At 46.2% G+C, this 26,487-nt stretch overlaps 1 protein-coding gene across 2 annotated transcripts; it reads right to left on the bottom strand.

Annotated features, from left to right (window-relative positions):
• Positions 1-663: 663 nt before the first annotated feature.
• Positions 664-20,821, bottom strand: kank3 (KN motif and ankyrin repeat domains 3). 2 transcript variants are annotated; one of them, XM_076152919.1, is made up of 12 exons: positions 20,733-20,821; positions 10,071-10,143; positions 8,940-9,020; positions 6,955-8,784; positions 6,745-6,847; positions 6,388-6,645; positions 6,204-6,294; positions 5,867-6,086; positions 5,642-5,784; positions 3,739-3,939; positions 2,245-2,340; positions 664-1,147 (listed from the first exon to the last, which is right to left on the bottom strand). In XM_076152919.1, exons 3-12 carry the CDS (start codon positions 8,965-8,967, stop codon positions 1,085-1,087), a joined length of 3,033 nt encoding a protein of 1,010 aa, XP_076009034.1. In that variant the 5' UTR covers positions 8,968-9,020; positions 10,071-10,143; positions 20,733-20,821; the 3' UTR covers positions 664-1,084. The 2 variants fall into 2 exon arrangements, with proteins under 2 accessions (XP_076009034.1, XP_076009033.1); XM_076152918.1 differs by lacking the exons at positions 664-1,147; positions 2,245-2,340; positions 3,739-3,939; positions 20,733-20,821 and adding an exon at positions 12,874-13,044 and having other exon boundaries at positions 5,511-5,784.
• Between the last annotated feature and the right edge of the window lie 5,666 nt (positions 20,822-26,487).

The following is a 26,487-nucleotide window of genomic DNA, read 5'->3' on the forward strand; positions in this document are numbered from 1 at the left end:
CCGCGTGACGTGTCCTGTCCATTATGTTCATTCTTCTCTTGGAAAATGCTGCATGTCCTGTTTGTAATGAACAAATGCGTTGCCTTCACTGCTTCACTTTTATTAGAGAGAAATCTAGGTTAGCATTATGTTGTACTTTGAATATCTGAATTTGAGTTTTGAGGTTTAACTTTTTAAAGCTTCTGCGTCCGTATTTCTATTTCAGTTCTGTACATTCTGAGTATTTCTTCCCTTGGCCATTGCAGATTGTGATTGACAGTCTTACATATTCTGCTTGACCTCATTTACATTCCTAGAAGACATCGTTCGTAATTTCGATTTGATCAGTCATACCTTTTAGGGATTGACCTCATTGTGTTAGCATCCTTAACGTCATGCTTAAGCTGCACATTCTTTGTTTTTCCAGGAAACTTCGCCTTCATGCAGGCACGAGTTGAACCATGAGATCCCATCTGGGTGAGTTGTCATGAGACACTGAAGCACACTGTCCACACACACATCTGTCCCTACATAGTTCTTAATAAAACCTCAGATTGATGAATTATTCTCCAGGAGGACCTCGACCATGAGCAAACCATAAGATAAGGATATGCGAGGATTCGAGGACACAACCCTTTACTCCTTGTGCTGCTTGCAGACAAATCATAGCTTTTGGTCCAGGTCTTATGTAAATATAAGTTTATTTTGAATATATTTATATATGCATAGACAATGCTCAGACATTAGTGCAGACTTGAGCTATCATGGCGCCGAGGCTAACAGGGTGGTCGATCAGAGCAGGACAGGAGAGAGAAAGGCAAAGAGCAAAATATATTAGTGGAGTGCAAATAATAAATGTAAGAACTCGTTTCCTGAAAAAGGCACTGTTGACCTGAGATATGCTAGAAATGCAAATGAGTCAAGAACAGGTCGGTCTCCTGCGGGAAAATGATGTTCTTATATTAACAATACATATAAATGCAGGACATATGGCAAAGATATAAATACATATCATATATTTAACTAAATTCCAGTGGAGCTTTTCACTGCTCAGATCCAGTTTTGTATGTTGGTCTGTTTGTCATTATGAGCAGCTGTGGTCCTGTTAGTCTGCAGGCCAGGGCGCCTGGGTGCTGGTGGGACTCCTCTGCTGTGCCTTTGGGCTCCCCTGAAACACACAAGATGAGGGCCGAGGTCAGCAGAAAGGTCACAGTGAAGATGTTTCCTTGAGTCGTTTGAAGCCTTTAGTTTCTATGTCCCAGTTTACATCACAAGGCCAAATGACAGAAGTGAACACGTCCCAGAACACAGAGCACAGGATCATCCTCTGTCCTTTGTACTTGTGATGCCTCCGCTGGCTGTGATTGGCTCAAATGTCAGACTTGTTACGGTAACGTGAGTAGTTAGTCATAGGAGCAGTGTGATATTTGGACCAATTACAATCGACGACACAAACCAGAAGAAGAAAAAGGCAAAGGGAGTTTTTACACCTCGCAGTATTCAAACTCAATCAAACTTAATGAGATTTGCTAATTCATTACGGATTATGATAATAATGTCACCACGGGAGATTCTTCCTCTTCTGAACATCACAGAATAGCACAAGACGGTGAGGATGTCTACAAGACAGAGATCACTGTTTCTATAGGCAGATATGAAGAATGTTGACATTTAATATTGAGAAAAGCTAAGCTCCATACATTATGATGCATGGATTCTATTAACATAAATACAATAACTGTTTTAACCCATTGCTTTGGTGTTATACATTCAAACTCAAATGTTGTAACCTGTAACAGTAATCCAAGTTTCAAAGTTAAATGTTGTGTTGCGTCTCCGATCAGATGACAAAATGTACAGTGGCTTGCTGAGGCCTCTAGGGGGCAGCATTGCATCTCCAGTGAGCATTCACACCACACCCACCACTGAAGCCTGGAGTGCTGCTGTGAACTGAAGCCTCCCAAACTCTAACAGAGGAGATCTCTGTCACCGTACAGATATGTTTGTGTGTGTGTGTGTGTATGTGTATGTGTCACCTGCTAAAGTGTCGTCTCCACAGCAGCTTTCATACTTTACAGCGTGTGACTTCATAATCACCAACTGCTTATTATCAGTAAGTGCTTCTGTTTGCCTCTCTGTGAAGGCTGATTTAAAACCGTACCAACCGAGTCTTCATCTTCATCAAGTCTGATCAAATCCAAACTCTAAGTCGCTTATATTTGCCACAGATATGTTTTGGTGTGTGTGCTGGGACGTCTGACTCACCACAGCAGCTTTGGCGTAGTTCATGTGGGCGTAGAGCAGCACAGCCGTGTCATTGTGAGACGCCTCCAGAGCGATGGACAGAGCATTGCTGCCATCCTACAGAGGAGAGGAGGAGAGAGAGCAGCAGCTTTACTGAGCCTGACGACATGAAAGAAGTCCCCAGCTCGATCAGAGACTCCCACATAACCAAAACCACTTCTCCTTATAATGTATTCACTTTTTGGAAACGCAGGATGGAAAAGTCCACTGAGATCCTCCAGAGACTGTGAGACATCATTACAGTTTGACTCACAGACGTCTCATCGTTGTTTTGCAGTCTGTGTGTGTCACGTTGTCGTGTGTTTTGGAGGGCGGGGATGTGGGGGCTTTCTAAATATCTTTCCCACCCACCACCCGCTCCAGCTGTGCTCCACTGAAACTCAATCCATGCTCTGTGTTTAGGGCCGACTCCTTCTGGCACAGATGTTTACACTCATATCTGTCTGCTGGGTTTTTCCTCCAGCTTCCAGACCCGTACACTGTAAAAATGGCATTCAATCAAACTGAAGCCCGGATTGACAGCAGAGAGAGGCAGGAAATGTCAGAAGCAGCCGTGAGAAAAAAGAAAAACATGAAAACATTTAGTGGTGCTTTGTAGGAAACCAAACACTCTTCATGAGCTCGGCCAGAGTCTAAAGATTTAAAATATGAAAAGCTCCTGCCATGTTATCTGGACGGTCCTTTAACATGGACTTGCAGGGCATCGTGTCTCTACACTGCGTGTCTGCTGGTTATGAAAAGCACTTGTGGCTTTTTAATTTGTCTCCTGGGGGCTTGTAAACAACACGTGACTCGGTTTCTTTTAAATCTCACTTAATTAAAGAGAAGACGGATGAAACTAATCTGGGAAGAACTGAAAGGAGATACATAGGTGACAAGAAGCAGAAGGTTTTGTTCGCCGGTCTCCCCAGAGGAGCCGTTTCCTGAACACGGATTAATCTGAATCCCAGACCAGAAGGCATTCAGGAGGTTTCAGCAGTCTGACAGGCGGGTTCAATCGGCCAATAGTGAATTAGCTCTGGATTGAAGGACAGAAAAGACGCAGGGACGAGGACACGGCTCCCTCTGATTGGGGGGAATACTCCTAAGGCTCAACGTGCCACGAGCCAACCGGGAAGCATTTTTCCGGTCAGCGTAGCAGAGACACTGACTCACAGAACACCAACGCTGTCAATAATTCAATTCAATCTCTCATGAATGAATAAAAACTCTGAACAAAGACTTGATAGAGGCCAGAACTGATCCACTACACTGAGCTGCACACAACACCACGATGTCTCCACAGCTCTGAGCAAGAAGACTGACAGCATCTAAAGTCACAGATGAATGATGATGAACTGTAACTACGTCAAAGAATCTATGTCTGATTCCCCCTTTTACAGAAACAGCTGCGTGTGACTGCCGTGACCCTGCGATGAGAGAAACAATCCCACGGCTCAAATGTAAATAGCTTACGTTGTCCACGACGGAGATGTCACAGCCGGGCTGCTCCAGGAGGCGCTTGACGATCTCGGCCCGGCCGTGTTCGCTGGCGCACATCAGCGCCGTGGATCCTTCATCGTCCTGCACGTTGACATCGGCGCCGCAGTCCAGCAGCGCCCGCACCATCTCCTGACGCCCGTGACTGACGGCCAGCATCAGAGCCGTCTGGCCAGCCTGCAAAACAGAGAACCTGAGAGTGAGTCCTCCTTAAGGGGAACACAGAGTGGCTTAGTGAGCAAATGATAATCAAATAAATAAAATAAACAAAATAAAATATAAAAATAAAATGTAAAAATAAAATATTAAATAAAATACTAAATAAAAATAATAAAAAGAAATTAAATAAAAAGTCTTAATTGAGATCTGGACCCAATTGTTCCTATTGATAATATAATTGAATAAATATGTGATTACTTTAATCCTGCTTAACAAACACATGCAGGTGAAAACTAAATTGGTGTTAGTGAAGTTAGTAACATGACCAATCGTGTCGTCAGCAGGAATGTATAGTGTGTTTTTACTTTGAAAGGTTGCTATGCATGTGTGTGTTCTTCACTGCTTTATGTTTACAGTATAAACACATTCCTGCATAGTACAACAGGCATTTTGCTGAGTCACAGTAAGTACATGAGCACTGAAGCTGCACCCCAGGGCGTCACCAGGGAGCATTTCTGTGGCAGCAAGCGGCGTTCGGGGCATCTCAGGGACTCAAACCCATCACCAAACAGCCGGCCGTGTCCAGCATAACATGACAAGAGAGCAGCTACTGTAAGTGTAGGCAGACGTGAATGATGCTCGGCTTTAATAACCTCACATGAAATCATAAAAGCTGCTTCTGTAGACTGTAAACTGCTTGAATGGCTCCTCACAACTCCAGAGCTGCATTGCTTAGAAAAACATTGACCTTCGAGTCATAAATCAAAAGGAAATGTGTTTTTATAATACTTAATAATGTTTCAAAACATAACTTTGCCCTCCAGTCCCAAATCTAAACTTAAAACCAAATGGTATGACTTCAATTCCCTGGAGGTGAAATTACATCGCTGGCCTTGTGTTTTATTCCCCACAGACACAATAACAAGCAGCAGTAATTGGATTTATAGCATCACCGAGTATAAATCCAGAGTCCTGTGACTTGGCACAGCGAGTCTGTCAGGCGCCTTTGTCCAAACACAACCAGAGGCGGATTGGATTAAACCCTGGAGATAAAAAAAAAACAAAAACGCTCCGACGTTATAAGATTAAGGCAAATTCCTGTGTGTCACGTTAGGCTTCACACATTTCCTTTAATCCAATCGAACCGATCGTTCCCCCAGTCTGACTCCTGTGATTTGTGTGACGAGCGGTGAACAAGGCTGCACTTTGTCCCCACACATTCACAAGTTTCTCCCACAGCTGGAAGGATGAAGGAGATGTTGGGTTCGATTTAGCCTCACTCCTTATAAACTTAAAGTGGAGCCCATATTCAACACGCTGAACTTCATTTTGTATGCTATTAAAACGCTCTTTGGTCAAATAAAAACACTGTGGAAACACCAGCGGGGAAGCCAAGTTTAGACACTCACACACACAAGGCCCCAAACCACTACAGCCTATAGCCAATGTAGAGCCGATTCACACTGAACCTTTCAAAAGTGACTTTAATATCGAGAGGTAATCCAACATACGGCTTTATCAAAAAGGACACATTTTAGACGAGGATGAGGCAATTTCACTGCAAACCTAAATAATGTTTAAGTGTTATGAGATGTCAGAAAACTTGAAGGAGGAACTGCATGATTTAAACCCGTGAATGTCTGGAATGATGTGTGAGAGTATGGAAGCAGGAAGTAAACGCGGCTGCAGGAGAAGCAGGCGGCGTAGGCGGGCCACTTGCCTGGCTGGCCTTGGCGTTAACGTTGCCCTGACCGAAGAGTTTCTTCACCACGGCCATGTCGTCCTCCTCCTTCACAGTGGAGAGGGCGGCCAGCATGATGGCCGTGTATCCCGCCTTGTTCTGCTTATCCACGGAGCAAACGCCTGTGGGGAATTTAACAGCAAGACGTCGATTAGATTTAATAAGCGCTCAGCTCAGGACGAAGAGCTAGATACGTTCACTCACCCGTGTCCAGCAGCAGCCTCACCACGCCGAAGTTGGAGTGTGAGACGCTGTAGTGGAGAGCCGTGTTGCCGTTGCCGTCCGTCATGTTGACCACGTGCTGCAGCAACAGCGACGACACTTCGGAAAACGCCATCAGGTAGTCAGAGACCCGCGCCTGCTGAGCCATTTTGGCGCTGGAGATCCTGAACCACTCCAGCTGCACAGTGTGGGTGCTGGAGAGCTGAGGGAGGGAATCCAACACGCACTAACATCAACCGTGAACCGGTGGGCAAGGCAGTCCAATGCAGGAACACTCAGGTATGATAAACGCATGCAGAAGAAGAATGCATGGACCCACCACTTCCTTAGTCTTCAGTGTGTGGACGTCGTCGTTCATGTGGTTCTTCAGGATGAGGCAGGCTTCACGCATTTTGGAGCTCAACTCAAACCTGAGACAAGGAACAAATCTGCTCTGTAAATCATTCTAATAAAACGATAGACTAATCCCCCGCTGATGTAGAAGCGGTCATACGGCTCCATACTTCTCTTTCACAGCGTCGGAGGTGTAACTTCTCTCTCTCAGCGTCTCTTCGTCCGTGTCGCTCTCGTCCAGGTTGACATTTCTCTCCTCGTCGGACGTTTCTTCTTCTTCTACAGCGGCTCCGTCCTCCTCTGTGCTGTCCGAGCATTCGCCCTCGCCACTTTCCCCAGAGGAACTGCCCTCTTCCTCCTCCTCCTCTTCTTCTTCCCCTCCTCCTCCCCCTTCTTCTCCTTCTTCTTCACTAGATGTGGATTCATACCTGCAGTAAACATATTACAGTTCGCACTTTTGACACTGAAGCTCGTCCCTGATGAGAGAATAAGAGTTCAGTTTCTTCTCAGACTCCTTTGTTACTCACCCTCCATTAAGGATGCCCACAAACTGCAGGCTCTTCTTCCCAGCACTGCGGTTTTCCCCGGCGGTATTCCCGTCCTTCCTCTTCATGATTGACTTCAGCATGCCTGGTTGCCATACAGGAAGCTCATTTAAAACAATGCAACCCAGAAAATCACATTCAACAAGAAAACAAGAAACAGCATCAGGGCCGGTTTCACTCGGCAGTACTCGCCTGTTTTGGGGTTGCTGGGTGAAATCCTCTCTTCCTGCTTTTCCTCTTTCTTCTCGGCCACACCGACCACCTCTTCATCTGGAGCCACCTTGTATTCGGTGAAGGTCAGCTGTCTTTTCTTTAACGCTGTGACTTTCGGCTCCTCTGCCTTTTTCTCAAACAGATTCTCCCACTGGCACCCGATGCTCACGACAGCGACCAGGAGGGACTCTGTCGGGTCCACTGGCTCCACTGCAGCAGCCTGGGTCTGGGTGCTGCGTTCAGTCTGATCGGCCGTTATGTCGCCTCCCACACATGCGTTGGTTACCTCAGGACAGCACGACACTGCGGCGTCCTTTAACGCAACTCTTGAAGTCTCTACCTGGACGTTACTCGTCTCTGGTTTGGCTAGAACTCCTTTTTCATGAACAACTTTGGATCTTTTCTCCTCCATCTGGGCTCGGAGGATTCCCAGGTCTGCGTCCGCTGCACTAAGACGATCCTCCAAAGCCACGATGGCCTCCTTCTGAAACTTCACGGTGTCCTGTAAGGTGTCTATCTCCCGCTGTGCCTCACTGCTCAGCCCCAGCAGTGACTCCATGACCCAAACCTCCGCCTCTTCCGTCTCCACTCTGGCCTGTGTTCCTTCCTCACGGACCTGCCGGGCATCCGTCTCTGTGGCTTTCTCACAAACGTTCACATCGGTTCCCTCGGACGCGTCTTTCACACCGCGGCTGTAGTAGCACACGACAGAGTCCATCGGCTCGTCGTCTCCAACAGCTACCGTCGTCTTCTCCACCACGGGAACCTTCTCAGAAACTTTGATTAGAACTTTGGGTGAAAGTTCTGTGCCTTTTTCGCTCTTGCCTTCAAATTTCTCTGTTAGCCTCTTCAGCTCTCCACACTTTCCAATCACTTTGCGACCAGGTGAGGTGGGCGGAGTCACTCGGCTCTGCGCACTGAGCTCAGTTGAGGTTAAAAGGCTGGCTGTGGTTTGGGTGGAGGACTCCGTAGACTGATGCCGCCGCTGGGCCGCCGCCTCCTCCTCCTCGGACTCTTTCTTCTCCTGCAGCGCTAACAGGAGCATGTCCTTCTCTGCACGGAGCTTGGCCACCTCCCTCTCCAGCGCTGGGACACCCTTGACCCGCTCTTCCATCTCCTTCAGCTGTTTCAGGGCCGTGGCCATCTGCTCTCTAACCGTCTGCAGCTGATTGGGTGGGATCTGAGACACCGTGCCAGCAGCCGGAGTGCTCAGCCCAGAAGTCTGAGGACTGGGTTTAGTCCAGCTACTCTGCGATGCCGGCACAGATGGAGAGGCTAAACGCTGCTTGGGAGGATCTGCCAGCTGAAAGCGGCCGCCATTTTGGTGCTGGTGGCTTTGCTCCTGCTGAAGTCGGCGGCTGGTCTCCAGAAGAGTCCTCTCCACCCTGGGGTTGCGCTGCGGAGGAGGCGGTGGCACTTTGGCCCCGGCAGACAGTGGAGGAACACTGAGGACGGTCACGGGGGAAATGGAGAGACCCTCGCAGGGCGCCGACCCGATGCGGTTGCGTGGCGGAGGAGGCGGCGGAAAAGCAGCCCGGCCATCTTCGCTAGCTGTGGACGAGAGAGACTCGGTGGACGTCCAGCCACTGGCGCGCCCCCCCACGCTAGGGCTTCTTTGGGAGACTTTGAACCCTCGGGCGGAGCGACGGGAGCTGATGGGCGCCCGGCGGATGTTGTGCCCACTCTCTATCTCCTCCACATATTTGAGGAAGTCCAGATCGAGCTGGAAACCATAAGGAGTCTGGACAGAGTAGGAGCCCGACTGATCAGCCTCCTCTTGACCAGAATAGCGGAATGGAGAGCCCAGATCTGTGGAGAGAAGGACACAACGACGTGTTCCTGAGGTTCATATCTGTGCTAAACTCCAATCTGGTCTCCATTACTTTGATTCAAGCTAAACATCTAATTCAAATACGTACAATGAGGTGGAAGAACAAAAACAATGACTTCATGTGGTTCCTTACCGGGCAGCTTGGTGTTGACTTGAGTCATGTTTCAGGAGTGTGAACTTTGAAGCAGAGAACCTGACAGAGTCAACGAAACACCTAAAGGAAACATGAGACACAGAGACAAGGACGAGTTTATGTAACTTCCTTGGATCAAGCAAACGGACACAATTTTGTTTAAGCAGTTTTGGCGATTAATCAGTCAGATTCGTGGAGGCGATTATTCATTATGAAGTGTGCCAGATGTTTCCTATCATCATCATCATCGTCGTCTCTTTCTACTTTAAACAACGTCGGCTTCATACCGGCGCGTTAATGACAGACGTGCGGTCGTTGCTTCTTTATAGGAGCTGTGAACGTTCTTCAAAGTGCAGACGGACCTGAGGAGGTGTGTGTGTGTGTGTGTGTGTGTGTGTGTGTGTGTGTGTGTGTGTGTGTGTGTGTGTTTCCTCATGGCTCATTAGCAAACATAACAGGAAAGAAGATGGTGTAATTCCCAAAAACCCGTCAGCTTCTCTCACATGAAGAAGTTTGGTAAGATGAATCTCCTTGTTTGCCTTTCCTCTTCATAGGTGTTGAAGGGGATTAGACTGACATCACCCATATCTACAAACTGTGTTCGTGTATGTAAACCTTGACCTTTAAGCCTTGAGGCACCTGAAATCGAGGCTCATCTACAGAAGCTGCTGGCACACGGCGCAGATGAGAAAAACAAAGGCAACACAAAGAGCTAAGAGCTAAGCGTTGCCCAAAAGCCACGCGGCAGCTACTGCATTAACACTCCACCTCTGTTTACAACCAAACTGCTGCTACTATGATTTTCACAACTGGGTGTCAATAAATCCTCCAGCTTTCACCCTCCAAAACATCTACTCTTCATCGCCTTTTCAGACATATTAGCTCCTACTGATAATCCCGGCTACCCAAGCTCTTTTTTTACTTATTTTCTTATGTTTATTCCAGACAGGAAACATAAAACATCAAAGCGTCCACTTCCTATACAGCAGGAAAGAGCCGATGGACAAAAGAGCGTTCAGAACGGCAACGTGGAAAAGCTTGAGAGCACCGACGTGCAGATGATCAACCTGGCAGATTGAGACTTTAAAACAAAGTAATGAAAAAGACGTGAGATGTGTGACGTCAGATTACCTGTCAGCCGCTGAGTGAAGGATTCATGCAGATGCAGCTCAGGATGGTTGCCTCCTCCCTCATGCACACGGCCCTGTGGGCGAGAGACACAGAGAGAGAATCAGAGACAAAAACAACACACAAAAGTCCTGAACACATAAATAAACATCACACAAACAGAACGTAAACAAGACCAGACAGGCAGCATGTGAAGTTCATGTTCAATGGGAATGTATAGTGCAGCTTTAGTAAGTAGCGTCCTCATGCTGTCCATTTCCAAGTGTAGTCATGAGGGACACCCCTGTCCCACAATGCATACAGAGTGGAAAGGCAGCAGTTCTTTCTCAGGAAAAATAATACTTATACACATACATATTTTGAACACTAATATCACATCCTATTGCTTTCATCTTACTGGAGTCGCCTCTATAAGACAAATAAAGCTTCTTTTCTGGGATTTAAACCTCTGAACTGTTGCCTCCACCTGCAGCAGCATGAGACTTACTGCCGCTGTGTGTTTACACAGACTAGAAGAAGACGAGCTGTCATGTCTGACGGCGCCAGCGTGTTTTCCTTAAGATTTAATTTTGTACCACACAATGAAGAACACACAGCGATTCATAGAGCCTAAAGTATGAAAACACACACGACAGCATCAGATACAGAGCATTCAGTCATTCATTTGGTCTTCAAACTTACACACTGACTTACACACTGACGTAAAAGCACACACACACACACACACAGACACACACACACACAGATGCGTTTTCCAGCAGCCTCAGGCACATTCCTCATATACTGTTGCAACACGCCAGTCGTCCTTCTAGCTGACTGACTACTGATAACCTAAACACACATTCACACACACGCGCCCACACACACAAACACGCACACACACACCTGTCAGCCAGCTCAGATGCATACCCCATTATTTCCAATGTAAAGCCATAAAAACAGAGCACTCAGTCTGACAGAGGAGCAATGTCACGGTGGCTTGACGAGGAAGGATTATTAAAACCCACAAGGATAAATAAAGAGAGAGACAAAAGGGAAAAGAAAGAAGGGCGGATGAGGAGAGAGAGAGAGAGAGAGAGAGAGAGAGAGAGAGAGAGAGAGAGAGCTGATAGGAGGTGTCTGGAGAGGATCTCCTTATCAGCTCTGTGTTCTCTCACTCTCTCTGCCAGCTCCACTCTCAGCACAGACCCACAGAAACACGCCGACCCCCAGGAATGATGGCCGAGCCCTCAGAGCCACAACACACACCAGTTACACAAACACCACAGAGGTTCACTCCTCAAGGGCGGGGGGGGTGGTAGGGCGGGCGTGGCATGCTGCTCCCCCCCTTCTTTGTCTACAGCTAGAAGAGGCAGCTCACTGTATATGTTGTGTTCTTGTTTTTAGTTTATTGAGGTTCATGCTGACCAGTTTCAAACTAACTAGTCCTTATATAGAAACAGTCACATGACTCAGGAGGAGGAGCTTATCAATAGAGTTTTACTTTATAATATATGTAGTTAATGAATTACATACAGTACTTATACATGTAGTTTGGTGAAAGTCTTTACTTCACAGGTGAACTGGAGCGCAGGTGAGAAGCTCAATGTTGTGTGTGTGTTTGATTTGAGCGCCACGTTGACACTTTTACAGCTCCACCTGTGAGCTTTATTTCAGGTGTGAAGCATCCAGCTGAGCTCAAATCACTTAGCAACTGAGAAACACAAACATTACAAACACAAACAGTGGAAGCTCGTGGGGTTAAAGAGTGAAATCCTTCCTTTTCTGTCACAGACACACACACACACTTCTTTCTTTCTTTGCCAAGTGCCAACATGCACTCTGACAGCACAAACACACCACCCCTGCACTCCCCCGCCTCCTCCTCTTCTCTCACTTTATTTCTCTCTCACTACTGTAAACTCTCCTCTTCCTCTCCCTTCATCACTTCCCTTCGTCAATCCGGAGCTCCTTCCTTCTCTCCCTTCTTGTTTCCTTCTTCCTTCCACCCATACCTCCTCACCTTGCCACTCTTCTCCTCTCCCCCCCCAGCTCTTCTCAGATGTTGCTGTTTTTCTCTCTGATTTGATGACAGGCAGCAAATTACAGACTGCAGGGAGAAGCTGCATTCCTTCCATCTACACCCAGAGTCCTGACCAGCTGAGTGCCACGCTGACACACACACACGCACACACACACTTATGAGTACCCATGATCAAACAATGGCAAAAATATGCATCAACTTGTTACTGTATGCATTAATGTACACATAAAGTTCACCAACTAAAGAGACACACAGGCACAAAGTTGCAAAGAAATCTGCATACACACAAACATACAAAGTGCGCACACACACACACACACACAGTCTCACCGCAGTCATATGATCCCACACAGCCAGACTAAAACAATGTGGGCGTCTCATTAACCTAACAGCGGGCATGCTGGGTTCATTTAGGCGAAGCTTTCTATTGTGAACAGAGACGCTGCATTGTTCCTCAGACTTAAACAAGCTTCAGACGTCTGCGTTCACATCCACTGAAAATCAGGCTCGGACCACGTTTGTTATTTTGGTTTTTAAAACGCGTTGCAGCCGTAAGTGCAGCTGGGAAACCCAACACTGAAATTACACGTTTGCAATGGCGTGGAGCCGTAGAATAAACTTCAAGACCAAAGGGACGGACGAGAGGCGAGCTGGAAGACATGTAAGTAGCATGTTAAGTGCTTTGATCACACGGTAAGAAGAAGAAGAAGAAGAAGAAGAAGAAGAAGAACAGCTGCGGCACTGCTTGATGATCCTGCAGAGACTCTCAAGGCCTTAGTTTACCTCAAAACGATGACAGGACCGGCAAGTGAACACACCCTGGATCCCAGCACAGAGCCTGAAGTGAATCCACTGAAGAAGCCCAACAGATGCAGCGAGTGTGTGGGGATCAAACCGTCTAAAAACAGCCCTAAGTTCCTCATTTACCTCATCTGTGGCCACATCATGACCCAAAGTGTTCGTTCAAGTGATCAACATGTATGCAGCAGCTGACGAGCTGAAAGTGAAAGTGTCCAGGCAGAGGAGAGGCAGTGAGCCATCCCTCTGTTCAGCAGAGAGGAAATGTTGTGCTGGGTCGAGGCTCGGGGCCATGTTTTGGAACGTGACCTCATCCACCCCCCCTTCATCCCGCCGCCGCCACCCTGTTCCCGAAAAAAGGGAAGCGAAGCGAGCGGGAGGGAGGGAGAGAGACAAAGAGAGAGAGAGAGGCTGAGTGACAAGGAGGGGAAGAGCAAAAGGCCACACATCCTCTCTCTCCTGACAGCAACGCAGAGTGCTTTACATGAGAAAAACACCCATTCACTAATCTGGACTCTCTCAGACACACACACACACACACACACACACACACACACACACACACACACACACACACACACACACACAAAATTGGATAACACATAACGTGTGGGGACTTCCACATTTTACAACCAAAATCCGAATTCCAGTCCTAATGGAATGAGGAGAAGCCAAAATTCCTTAACATTGTTTCCATCTTGTGAAGACATTCAGCTCTCAAAAGGTCAACACACACACACACACACACACACACACACACACACACACACACACACACACACACACACACACACACACACACACACACACACACACACACACACACACACACACACACACACACCTCTCTGCTGCTGGGATAAATCTGCAGTTTCCTGAAGGAAGCTCAACACTCCCCAATAAATCCCCCCCATCACACACACACACACACACTCCTGCATGCCCCTGTGGGAGACCTCCCATTGTCTCCCATTAGGAACTGGGGGTGAGTGTGTGTGTGTGTGTGGGGGTCCTGCCAGGAAACCCATGGAGCTGCCTGAAAGCTGCTTCCTGAAGGCAGCAGGAAAACACCGGAGAGAAGACAAGCAAGAGCTGAGAGCTGAACAAATACAGCCAGTGTGACATGAACACAACACACACACACACACACACACTTTCTCACACAAACACACTGCACCATCCTGCACTGACATCACATGATGGATCACACTGAACTTAGATAACGTGTTGTCACTTTCGGTGAGGACACGGGGGTTAATGCGCTTTACACACACACACAAACACACACAGTCTGTCACTTTGACGTGTATATTTTGCCACATCCTGCCTCACATCCCTTCAGACTCGCTCCGCCTGTGTGTCTCCCAGCGCGCACACACACACACACACACACACACACAGTCAGGTTAGACTTCAAACACCTCGCCCTCCCTTTTCCTCACTGAACACAATCCAGCACATTCAGACCCACAATGAAGCTTTATGCCTCTTTGGTGGCGACGCTGTTCTCGCAAAGTTTTGTGAGGCCTCGTTGTTTTCCTCCTCACTCGCACACACACACACACACCCCCACCCCCACTGCCTCCCAGCTGTGCCCAGCAGGTTTAAATGTCACAGAGTGGATCCAGCAGAGTTTCAGGAAAGAGACGCTGCACATTCCAGATTAATGAAGACGTGACTAACAGATCCTGATGTTCGTCCACATCCTCAAAACTTCTATTCCAGTGTCGGAGCGTGTCGGCCCGCGATGATCAAGAGTTCATTCGAGGTGAAATGACTTCAGGGGGACTCGAACCTCAATTTCAGTTCAATTTGTCAGCTTCATGAAAGACAAACATGGAGGAGGAGGGGGGGTCGGGGGGGGGGGGGGGGTGTTAGAGAAGGAATGTGATGTGGGAATTATGGGATGGATGTGCGTCTAAATGTAAACAAGCACCTAACCGAGACGTTACCGTCGCAAAATGGAATGAGAGCTTTCCAAAGTGAAGGCGAATGATGTCAAGACTCGCACAGTGGAAACAACAAAAGAGACGGCCCAGGTGAGGTCACGACCTCTTTGTGTGTGTGTGTGTGTGAGTGTGAGAGAGATGTTCAGCTCACAGTAGCGGCTTTTCGTCATCTGACAACAAATCAAGATCAATCATGACGATCACCTTGTTCACCTGCTCTGCTCGTCCATGAGAGAGAGAGAAAGATGAACACACAGACAGCAAATAGGCGTCATCCTGTGTTTGTAAAAAAAGAAAAAAGAAAGCTGCATCCTGTTCTTCCTCACATGGATAACAGCAGAAGCAAAGAGCTGACAGGACAGGAATTCCCTCCTGAAACAGCAATAATGCTGGATCTCTCTCTCTCTCTCTTCCCTCACACTCTGTATCCCAGCAGTCTGTTCGGGCCTTGTTGCCTTGCTGCCCTGTTGCCATGGCGCCCCGTTGCCCTCCTTGAAACTAAGCAGGCCTCCCAAATCCACTTTTTCCCTATTTAGCCTTTTTTCCAGCTCTGACATCACGTGGCGTTCAGGACCACAACGCTCCTTGTTTCCCCTCAGCGTCCGGACACAATACTCAGGCCTGTCTCTCCGGCCGGGACAAGCTGAAGCTCTGTGGCCGTGAGAGAGCAGCAGAAGGCTTTCACATCTCCAACATGTCTTCTCTCATCACATGGCAGCCTTGGCCATCTCAGCATGAAGCAACCGGGGCGTGAGGAACCTCTAACTTCCCCACATACGTTGGCGTTCAGGAGACGCCTGTGACCTATTTGTCTCCTACACAGTAGCAATTGAAGCCTCCAGATGTTTAATCCTCATAACTCCAGAACGTCAACAGATGTCCACCGCTGCTGTTTGCTCCTCAGCGCCAACCCGAGTGTTTGTCTATCAGCGTGTCATTTGCTTCACTGCCAGAAATTACAGCAGCTTGGCGTCTCTTTGATGATGTCGCTTTAATGACAAGGCAGCGGAGGACTTTCAGACACTTCCAAAAGGCCCTGAAAGCACCGTGGAGCTGCTCACATTCTTCTCTGCCCTCATGGAAAATGTACCTTCATGGGCTTCATAGCATAACACACTGATTCAGCCTGTGGTTACGCTGAGCAGCACAGAGACGCTGCCTGATGTATACAGAACAACAAATATAGAGAGTATGAAGACAAAAAATAACTTTCTGTGCGAGTGCATTTAAATAGAGACATAGGTTTTATTTTGTAATATAATACAGTGGGAGTTGAACCTGTGACCCGGCGGTGTTGCTGTCATGTTGTCTACAGAGCAGAGGGGCGTTACCTCGGCACTTATGCCATGTTTGTTCCATTACAGGCCGGTGAACAGAGGTGATCTGTGCTGCTGCTGCTGCTGCCAGGCTCCATGTTAGAGTTTGACCTCCACTTCGAGGCTTCAAGCTCAGATTTGACTTAAAAGCAGAAACGGCAGCCATGTGTCTTCTGTGATTGGCAATAGAAACGCCCAAGTTTTGAGGAAGAAGAAAACAAACAGGTAAAACACTGCAGGACATGAGGGAGAGGAAGAGGAGACTGAGATCTACCTTCATTTAATCAGAGAAGAAGAACTCACAGCTACATTTGATGGAAAGCAACAACGCTGATGTCTTGGATTCATCTGAAGTCCTTCTAAAATCCAACAATATTTTCTGTTTTACTCCTCCGTCTATTCGGTGTCTAACTTTTCACTCCAAAAGTTAGAAATAGCGTCTAAGTTCTGGCGGTTCGCTGGCGGTTTGGTTCCTGGAGTGGATTTGACCCGTTTTGTCTGCAGGCCTCAGCGTTCTTGGCCCTTCTCATAAAACAATCCACCCTCTGCCGTCACTGTTCAAACAGCCAAAGCGTCTGGAGGAGGATGTGATGTGATGGCGACCTCTAAACGAAGCTCAGTCTCTGCCCAAACTGGCTGCTGAGAGTACAAACCAATGAACTCGCCACTGCCAGACGCGTTCGGTTAAGTTTGGCGTTTTGATAAGTGCCTCTTTCCCGAACGACCTCTGAGAGTTCCTGAGCAGAAAGTATTTTTAGTCCCGGGTTTGTCTTCCTCTGTTTCTCACGAGCTGAGATAGCAGAGGGATTCAACCACAGCGCTGAACTCAAGTCTCGCTCCTTCTGTCGTTACACTGTCGCACAATCAAGTCTGCACACTGGATCTGATTACAGCGTTTCCACGACCTTTGAAAAAAATGCGCTTATTGCTTCAATCAGATTAGAATCCGATTTAAGACGAAGAGATAAGAAACCGTTCGCAACGCAACATTGCTGAGAAATAGAATTTGGTTTGCGATCTTTGCACAATGTGACCCAAACATGTCGTTATCTCAGGACATCAAACTGACCTAATGAGAGAACCAACGAGCTGAGCCAGGAGAGAAGATTCATAACCTCAGAGGAATCTGATTACATTTGATTAACTCAGCCTCAAAGCCTCAAAAAGGAATGAAAACCTTGTGATAAACAGACTCTTAGGTACGATTACATTTATGAGGCAATAACGTTAGATTTCATCTTCATATCTCTGTAAATTACAATTCCATTCCTCACACTGATGAACTTTCTCATCTTTAGCTCCTCCTCCTTCTCCTCCCCCTCCTCTTCTTCACTCAGAGAATTTGGCGTGAAGCTCAAAGCAGCAATTAGCCTTTCCAAAGCCTGGTTGGGCTCTAATGATGATGGAAGCTTCAGGTTTCCACGCAGCCTGAATGCTGAACAGGAAACAGACGACGCACAAACTCTGAAAGGCCTCTGAGAGAATTATAGCTGCGATTGTAATCAGTGTGTATCAAAAGTATATAAGAGCAAGATTCCTACCAAATCTAACAAAAGCTGGCAGCTGAAGTCACTGAATACTTTCTACAAATCCTCCGCCATGATGTCGGCACAGTCGTGTGTACCTTGGTCGGATCAAGTCCCATTCTTAGCGACTTGGCTAACATCATCTTAAACTTTAACATTTACTGATCCTGATCTGTGACGAGCATACGGAGGAAATGATCAGGCTTTGGGTGCGTTCGGTGTTCAGGGGACAAGTTCTTGCCTGCTCCAGAAAAGGAGGAGGAGGAGTCACCATAGCAACGTCAGAAGCACTTTTCGACTGAAACTACTACAAACAGACAGACCTGTGATGTCGCTCTACATCTATTTATTCAGGCATGTAAACATTTTGACGCCTCAAAGTCCCACAATGCAACTTGCCGCTCAGAGATGTGGGGCTGTCAGGACGAACACTCAGAGTATCGAGTACGACGCCAACCCCTGATGATTGAAAGGTTTACTAGCGAAGCCGCATCGTGCACATGTTACAAACTCACCTCACTCACTTCAGTTGCTAAAATTAAAGAGCACTTCTAACGGGGATAAAAATGACCTACGACCTCATGTGTTTATCGGGTATCAGACGTCTGCGTGAACACTGGACTGAGATGGAAGCGGGTCGACGATACCAAACCGTCTGACGCACAAGGATCAACGAGTATATGAAAGAAAAAACAAACGGCTCTTTAATATCGCTGTCGGCCGTGAAGAAGAGGAGAAGAAGAAACACGCAGGTCATCAGAGTGTGTGTAACACTCTGACCCCTCCTCCCCGCCATGACACCATCACTAAATTTACAGAGTGTCTATTTTTGAGGAGACGGCAGTAAGTCAAGCCCCAGGGTACTGTTGCAGAAACACACACTTTCCCCTGAGGGAGGCGCCGCGCCGAGAACGACTCAGCAGTTTGTCTGTACAGTAAATACACAAGTACAGAATTAAAGTTACACACAGCTTAACATTTACAGCAACATATCTCTTTCTCACTCGCACTCACTCACTCTCTCTCACACTTTCTCTCTCACTCACTCTCTCACCAGCTCTTCATCTTCATATTCACTTTAATGGCTCCAAACTCAGAGGTGAGGTGTTTAAATATGCAGATCTGGAGCCTAAAGCCCAAACTAAGCAGGGAAACGTTACAGCAGCTGCTCCACACTTTGATTTTGGCACCGGGGAGCTGAATCGCACAGCTCCGTGTGTTGTTTGCCATCTTTTCCGGTCGGAGCCCTTCGCCCAACAGGAAGCCGGCAATCCGACCAATCGGACTGTTTCGACACATGGTTGAGACTTGAGAGGTGTGAACGGCGGCACATGTGTGACCCTCAGAGACGTTTGTTGTCCACAGGAATGTTTACATGCACTTTTAGTATAAACTCGGCTTCGGCTCAAACTTCATCTCTTCTTGAAGGCCTTGGATGTGGTCTTGCGTAACACCACTTCACACTGCTACACTTGCTGCTAATTAAATGTGCATTTAGTGCCGTTCACATCAGATAGAAGCAATATTACCAAGCTTTCTACAATAAGTCCACCAATCACGCACAAAACCAAATGCTGAGCTTCCATGTCATTGTTAATCTGACATTCAAACTCCCCAAACTCGATAACATTGAGCCGGTTACCCCTTCACCGCCCTCTGACAGAAGGTTATATCACTATTTATTAAAGTGATATTTTTAAACCGCTGTCTGCAGCTAAGGAACATCATCCACAAGCCAAAATCTGATCCTGTGACACCGTTAGACCTCATTAATCTGTCGTGTTCAATGTATTCAAGGAACAAACTTTTCATTTAACACTACGATTTGCTTCTCATCATCAGGGAAAAGGTGTGAATTTATTGTATGGATACTTTTCAGAGCAACAGAGTTTAAGTCTTCAAACGGGTATGAAGCCATGGACGCGCTGGAGCCCAGGCGATCCTGCGGCTGCATTACATTCTGATCTATTTTCTGCTGCTGGGGGCTATAAATCGGTCTTCTATGATTTCTCCCTGTATGATTCCTCACTGATTTCCTTGCATCAAACTCCACCAAAGCTGCCAAAACGTTCCGGATGAGACGTTTAACGCACTCACAAAGCATTAATAACAGAGGAGCAACCAGGAGGAGGAGGAGGAGGTCAAGACTTCTGACTATACAGAAAGGTGGGGATTTCCAGCCGAGGTTGAAGGCTCAGCCATCAGCTCAGCCTGATCCTGCAGTGAGATCTACTGGCTCTGCAGAACATCTAAGCTTACACAAGTTTCTATGTACTGAACATTAAGCCTGGAGAAGAAACTGAGCAGATCCCTTAGCAACCACACAAGAGTCCAACATCTAGAGATAAATATAGGATCAAAAATGACAACATAAACCCATTGGGATTGACTAATAAGTTCTGGGCCTATTCAACAGATCCCAGAGGTTCTTCTTCCTGTTCCAAGTCCAAATAGGTTTTAGCTGAAGCTAAGGGGAAAGTCTGAAGGTCCCAAAATGAGGTGAGCAGGGTAGGCAGAAGTCCCTCTGAGGAGCAGCTGAGCTCAGATGAATTCAGCTGATGTGCAGAAACATATCAGAAACCATTTCTCTTCCACAGAGTTTACAACTGGCTTCCTTTTGTGCCAGGCTCAAAACTAATCAATCGACCCTCACAATCAGCTTGGATTTCCAGCAAGTTCACAAAACTCAATGTTGTTCAGATAAAACCAAACGATTAGAAATATGTACAATTGAACAATAATGTCATATTTCCCACAAACTTTGGAAAATCCTCAAGGAACCAAAACAAGTCCACTGGAAAAGCATGAAAATGACGTTAAGTCTCCATTTAAATGTGGCGACACAAGCAAGCAACAATCAAAACCTACACGACTTCAGTAGCAGCTAACAGTGAGTGTTAGAAGAGATTTTAGCAGAAAGGATAGTTTATATTTAACACCGCGGGCGGCTCCCTACTCAAACACGCAGAGGCGAACTGCTGCACTGGTGGTTTATAAAGTCGATAGTCTGCACAATAATCGATCGTCGTATCGAGCCCTCGCCCGTGTCTTACCTCCAGGCTTCCCTCCGCGCCGTCACACTGGAAGTTACCATGACTTTCACAGAAGGTAGCAAAGTTTGGGAGGAGGAGGAAAATCACTCCTACCGTCCAGGTTCTCTACTAGCACCAAGTTACCGGACATATAAAAATACACATCCGGCTCTGGCCTTCACAATAAAAATCGGGAGTTTCGAAGTAGAAAGGATGTGCTTTTTGATTACAGCGAGAGATTGTGCTCGTTAAGTAATTCAATATTTTGCCTATTTGCGTTGTTTATCGTGTTTAAAGCAGTCTCACAACTTCCACAAATCACAAACTACAGCTTCAGTCCCCCAGCAACCAAAGTGAAACGCTTCTTACTTTGATTTTGAAGGAAAGACGCCGTTTTCTGTTGTTTTTGCGGCTCATCTTCTTTAGCTTCACGGCGCGTGTGTGTCCTCACAGCTGGAGGTGTCCTGGACAGGCAGCACAGTCTTACAATCAGGGGACAGATTTAAGACACGGGGCGGGGAGGACAGAGGGGCGGGGTTTATACGGGAATTTGGTCAGATGGCGCCAAACTGGAAGCATATCATATTATATTATAGAGCACCAACCATGATATATTATATGTCATTATCACTAGATTGAGTGCATTACAACGTTTATAATTTCACCACCGGATGTCACTGCTGACGTCTGCGTATATCTATTGAACAATGTCTATGCAAAACAAGAAAAATAATAAATGTTACATATTTGAATGCACATAAAGAGAGAACACACCTAAAATAAGGTCTTGTATTTTAAGAAAAAGAGGAAGGTTAAGTCTCACTTTGTTTCCAAATCGTAACATTAATATGTTAACCAGCAACTAGACTTTAAAAGAAACGCATCCAAAAATGACCAAAAGCATAAAAGCCTCATGAACTGCAGTGCTGCCACTCAAGCAGGCGAGGGCGCTGTTGTCTTTTTTATTCCAGACACCTGCAGGACCCCAAAACCGGATTCCCAGTATTGTTGGCAAGTTGAAAAGAGATTACATTAAAAATAAACAACTGCATCTTGGTAGGCTCAGAACTTTCTACATCAAACTAAACATATTGAAAAGATGTCACTGTTGTCATTAATGTCCTTTGGATGTACTATGTTGTTTAAATAGTCTTTTACTTCTACAGTTAACTTCTCCAGTGTCTTTAAATCACTTTGGATCTCTCACTGGGAAACAGCAGCAAAGTGCGCCGTTCACATCGGGTCAACAGACAAGAAGATCTTTCGTTTTATAAAAGTGAGAACAAGAATGGAGAGAACTTTGAGATCTCAGCATGCAGACGCTTTATTTTGCAGGGCTGTCAGACAGGAAGTCTCAGGGAACAATACAGGGATGAGCAGGTCGGCATAACCTGGCAGAAGCAAAGGGACATTGTGTGAAGGAATCGATGACCGACATGACACAGTCAGAACACACACACCCACACACCCACACACACAGATAGTGAGCGATGATGCCCCAACTCTTTTTTATTTGCTGATTAATCAATGTTTATTCTATGTTTATTTAATAGCACATCTCTCTATACTGAGCAGGTCCAACATGATACAGAAACTGAAACGTTATTATGTCAGATGGACCCAATGACACTGAACTCACCATTAAAGGGACATTACGCAGGATTCGCACTGATATGCTCGAACATGGCTATAAAATGTCTGCAGAGGAGTTGAATTGGGTCAAAGTTGAAGTGTGGAGCTGTTGATTCCTCTCTGAGGCTCATACAAACACCTAAAGGAACGTGCAGCAGCTCTCTGATGAGCCGTGCAGATGGAGGAAGCTGACTTTGGCTGGAAACGTTTGATGCTTTCTGCTTCCTGTAGTTCGCTCTGACCTCCAGCTCAGATGTTCACACTTGCTGCTGGTGTCGATCACTCCCGGGAGGCAGAAAACCTCCACCACCCATCCTCTCCCTGCTGTCAGCTAAATCCCATCCACGTGCACCACTGATGCTTCTGATCCTGCATTTCCAGGAATTGTAACTTTTCAAACAAATTTCGGTGTTTTACCTCCTTTTAGGCTGAATATTCTCCTCAAATCCCAGCATTACTGGATCTGGAGCCTTGCTATGAGATATGTGAAGAATGAGATCATGAGTGATATCGTTTTGCTCGATACACACTGCTCGTGCCTGAGCCTCCGTCTGGCTGCTTCACACTCACAGTTTGTTTCTGTAATGAGTTACAGCTCAGATCCCTCATACTCATCAGGAGGACATCAGTTCTCCAGAACTGACAGAAAACAACAAAAAAACAACAGAAAACAACAATTTATTCTCTACTAGGAACAAAAAAACAAACCACTTTGCTCCCACGTTACCTCGCCTGTCATCTCAGAATAGAAAGTATAAACTAATCTTATCCAATCAAATCTAAACTTTGGAACCTGAATATTATGCAACTGCACAAAAGGGCACAATAACAAACTAAACTACAGGGCAACCAAAGCAACAAATGGATGATTTGTGTCAAGATATCATGCTAACAAACTGTCCACCTCACTGCAAGAACCAAGATCACCAAAATCTTCATCACAGGTGATCTCACTAATTTACTGATCACAAACTCTCCCCCAGTCTGCTTTCACCCGCTACCTTTCACCTGCATGTTGTGTTGGCAGCTGGCCCCCAGTTTGAGTGTTGGCAGGTCTGGATGCTCACCTTTGTGCTCAGTGACTCCAGCAGAAAAACAAAGCTGGAAGCCAAACAAAAGCTCTGACTCTTTATCAGAACAATAAGCCCTAAAGTCATTTCCCTGCCTGAGCACTGCTGCACTGACAGGATGGAGAGGGAGGATACCTGTCGCTTAGCTCCACCAACGCAAAGTCCACAGGCGCTGGCAGCACAACAAGGTGTTTCCATGACGGCAGGCGTGACGCAGAGAGCAGGCAGGGCCAAACAGGAAGAAGACGTGAAGGTGTTTGATTCTGTTTCTAGGCCATGGAGGAGAGAAACACAGAAACGTGACCTGGAATATTGTATTTATCTGTATTGTATTTTTAACTTCATGCTGTTTCATAGACTTTCTGACAAAGACCCAGAGACAATAATTAATTATGGATATCGTAGGAGTCATTAATTAAAGAGTATTCTCTATATTGTGTTATATTTTTTAGTTTGTTATCTTTTTTTAAGTGTTTTGAGCTTCTGTTTCAATTTGTGTGCAGATGGAGTCTTTCCTTATAAAGTTAGAGCCATTTCAGCTGCCAGACATACACACAAAGTTTTCTGGGCTCTTCTACAAGCGACGAGCCGTCCTGCACGACCGCCACCAGGCTCTGTTTACGTTTTGCGTCACACCATATGTAGCGAGTCATTGTACGTTCATCGTGGGCTGGGTCCATCAATGAAACCACAAAGCTGAAAATAAAACAATCTGAATAAAAGCTCATTGTTGTTGTTATCGACAGCACTTACACCAAATTCTAAGAAAAAAAAGCTCTGTTATTTAAAAATCTAAAGAAAAGTCCAGAATTCATGTTAAGCTTTTAAACGACTCTATTACACACACACGCCGGCCTGCCGCTGTGAGTTTCTGGGTAAAAGGTGAAGCGAGGGGGGGAGGGAGTGACCCCCTCGAACGGCGAGGTCACGGCGGGGCCGAGCGGAGCGTTAAGTAACGAGACGGGCAGGAGCAACGACCTGCTGAGGCTTCACGTCAGGCCTGCTGAAACACAGGCCAGCACGTCCACACAGGGTCAGACGGCTATTTATACTCCAATCTGTAGCTCCACACACACACACGCTGGCTGAACTGTGCCGTGATATTTAAACAAGTTGCTACATTATAAGTGAGTTGATGACACTGGATGTCTGGAGTTTGTTGACTTGTTTACTGTGTTACTGTCTCCACTTCCTGCTGAAACATCCGTTGCTATTTGTTTTCACGTTTTCATGTCTTCACACGCTGATGTCGCCCACAAGTCGTTTCTAACAGCAGCAGTTATTTACAATCCAAAACGTTGAGCCTGTGTTCGCTTCCATCCTGCCGACCTTTCACCCAGATTCCTCTCTGGCTGCATCTGTATGCCTCTGTTCCTACTCGCTTTGGGGACTTTGTGCTTCTTTTTTTTCCCTCTCTTATCTGATTCCCTGGTTTGCACTTTAACCTAGAAAGCGGCGTCTTCTTTCCACAAGCATCTGTCCGCTGACCCACCAAGCACGCGGCTCACACACTTACTGAGTAAAAGGCAGCGCTTTGACTGCACAAATCAGATTTGATTACAGAAGTTGGATTTCTTTTGAAAAACACCAAAATGTAAATATTGGTGTGCATAAATAACAAATTCCTCTTTTTGAGATGAATCTGAGCAGAGAGCATGAGCAGCTGCATGTGTTGCTTTGATATTCAGACTCTTCATCTTTTCCTCTACATCATGGAGGTCTAACCACAGTAAAACCATCCCAGGAAGAAACTTTCACAGTCACACTCTGTACGTTCACATGCAAAATGTGCTTATACTGCGATTAAGGCAGTAATGCTGTTTGTAACACCATGAATACATCATAACAAGACTGCAATCACAGTCTGCTCACTGTGTCACAGAGCCAGATAGTGAGACTGTTAAGAGATTTACTCAGTCAGCCTAACGAGAGACTGAAAGGAGAAACATTCACTAATACAAGTAAGTACGCATCAGTTAGAATCACTAATTACATGTAACCATAGCAGCAATAACACAACGGCTATATGACCTAAAGTATCATGTTAGCAGAGAACCAGCAGCCATGACTACTAACCAGTGTTAACTATTACTACCAGGACAATTAAAGCCTGGACAGTTTACAAACAAATGAAATCAAACTAACATAAACTCTCTATACTGCTGATGTTGATGCTCATGTTGTTTATTTTCCATTTTGGTTGTTACTTGGAAATGTTCAGAGTTGATTTGTAGCTGTATCGATCAACGTTCAGGGTTACAGCATCACACACACACACACACACACACACACACACACACACACACACACTGCTGCTGCTGCTGCTGTTGTTGTTGTTGCTGTCAGACTTCAGTCCAGCTGTGTGTGTGTGTCTAATCCCAAACAGAGACGAGCTGATGCAACACACGTGAGCACGCCTTCACCTTTCACACAGTAACCCGCAACTACCTAAAAACATCCACAGGCCCCCTCCCACCCGCTGGAGGAAACAATGTGCAGTACACGAGCGCGTTAGATAGGCGGCTAATCTGCTGCTGAGGCCTTGAGCTGCATCAGCAATCACAGTTTCAGGATGTTGGACGATCGCTGCTTGTCAATCGGCACAGAACTCCAGTGACCATTGTGATCTTTGGAGAGCAGACATGGTTCTTTATCAAGTACTATCCAATCAGTGTCGTCCTCCTCTGTGATAGAGATACTATGATAGACTGGAAACAATTATAAGTATTCAACTAAAAGCTTTAATACATGTAACTATGGAGATAAGATCCATTTGTTGCAGCTGGAAATCTCCTGTAAAACATTAAAGTGAGACTCTTCAGGTCATTTGTGTCTGAACTTGGTTGCTGGCTGTTTGTGTGTAAACTGCAGCATTGTGCAGATGTTTCACATTCTCTGAACAGCTCTTTGGGCTCTAGCAGCACAAAGATACAAGTGATGACACCACAATACAAACTTAACACCCTGTGGCTTCACACACAGAGCTGTGTTGGGCTGTAATAATGCTAAGCCTGTAAAATCACGTTTCTTCAGGTACTTAAGGTATTTTTTCATAACAAAGCTCAGTATGTTGA

Source organism: Genypterus blacodes, unplaced genomic scaffold (assembly GCF_046128005.1).
Source record: "Genypterus blacodes isolate CSIRO-AG114 ecotype Tasmania unplaced genomic scaffold, CSIRO-AGI_Gbla_v1 ptg000058l_1, whole genome shotgun sequence".
Taxonomy (NCBI): Eukaryota; Metazoa; Chordata; class Actinopteri; order Ophidiiformes; family Ophidiidae; genus Genypterus; species Genypterus blacodes.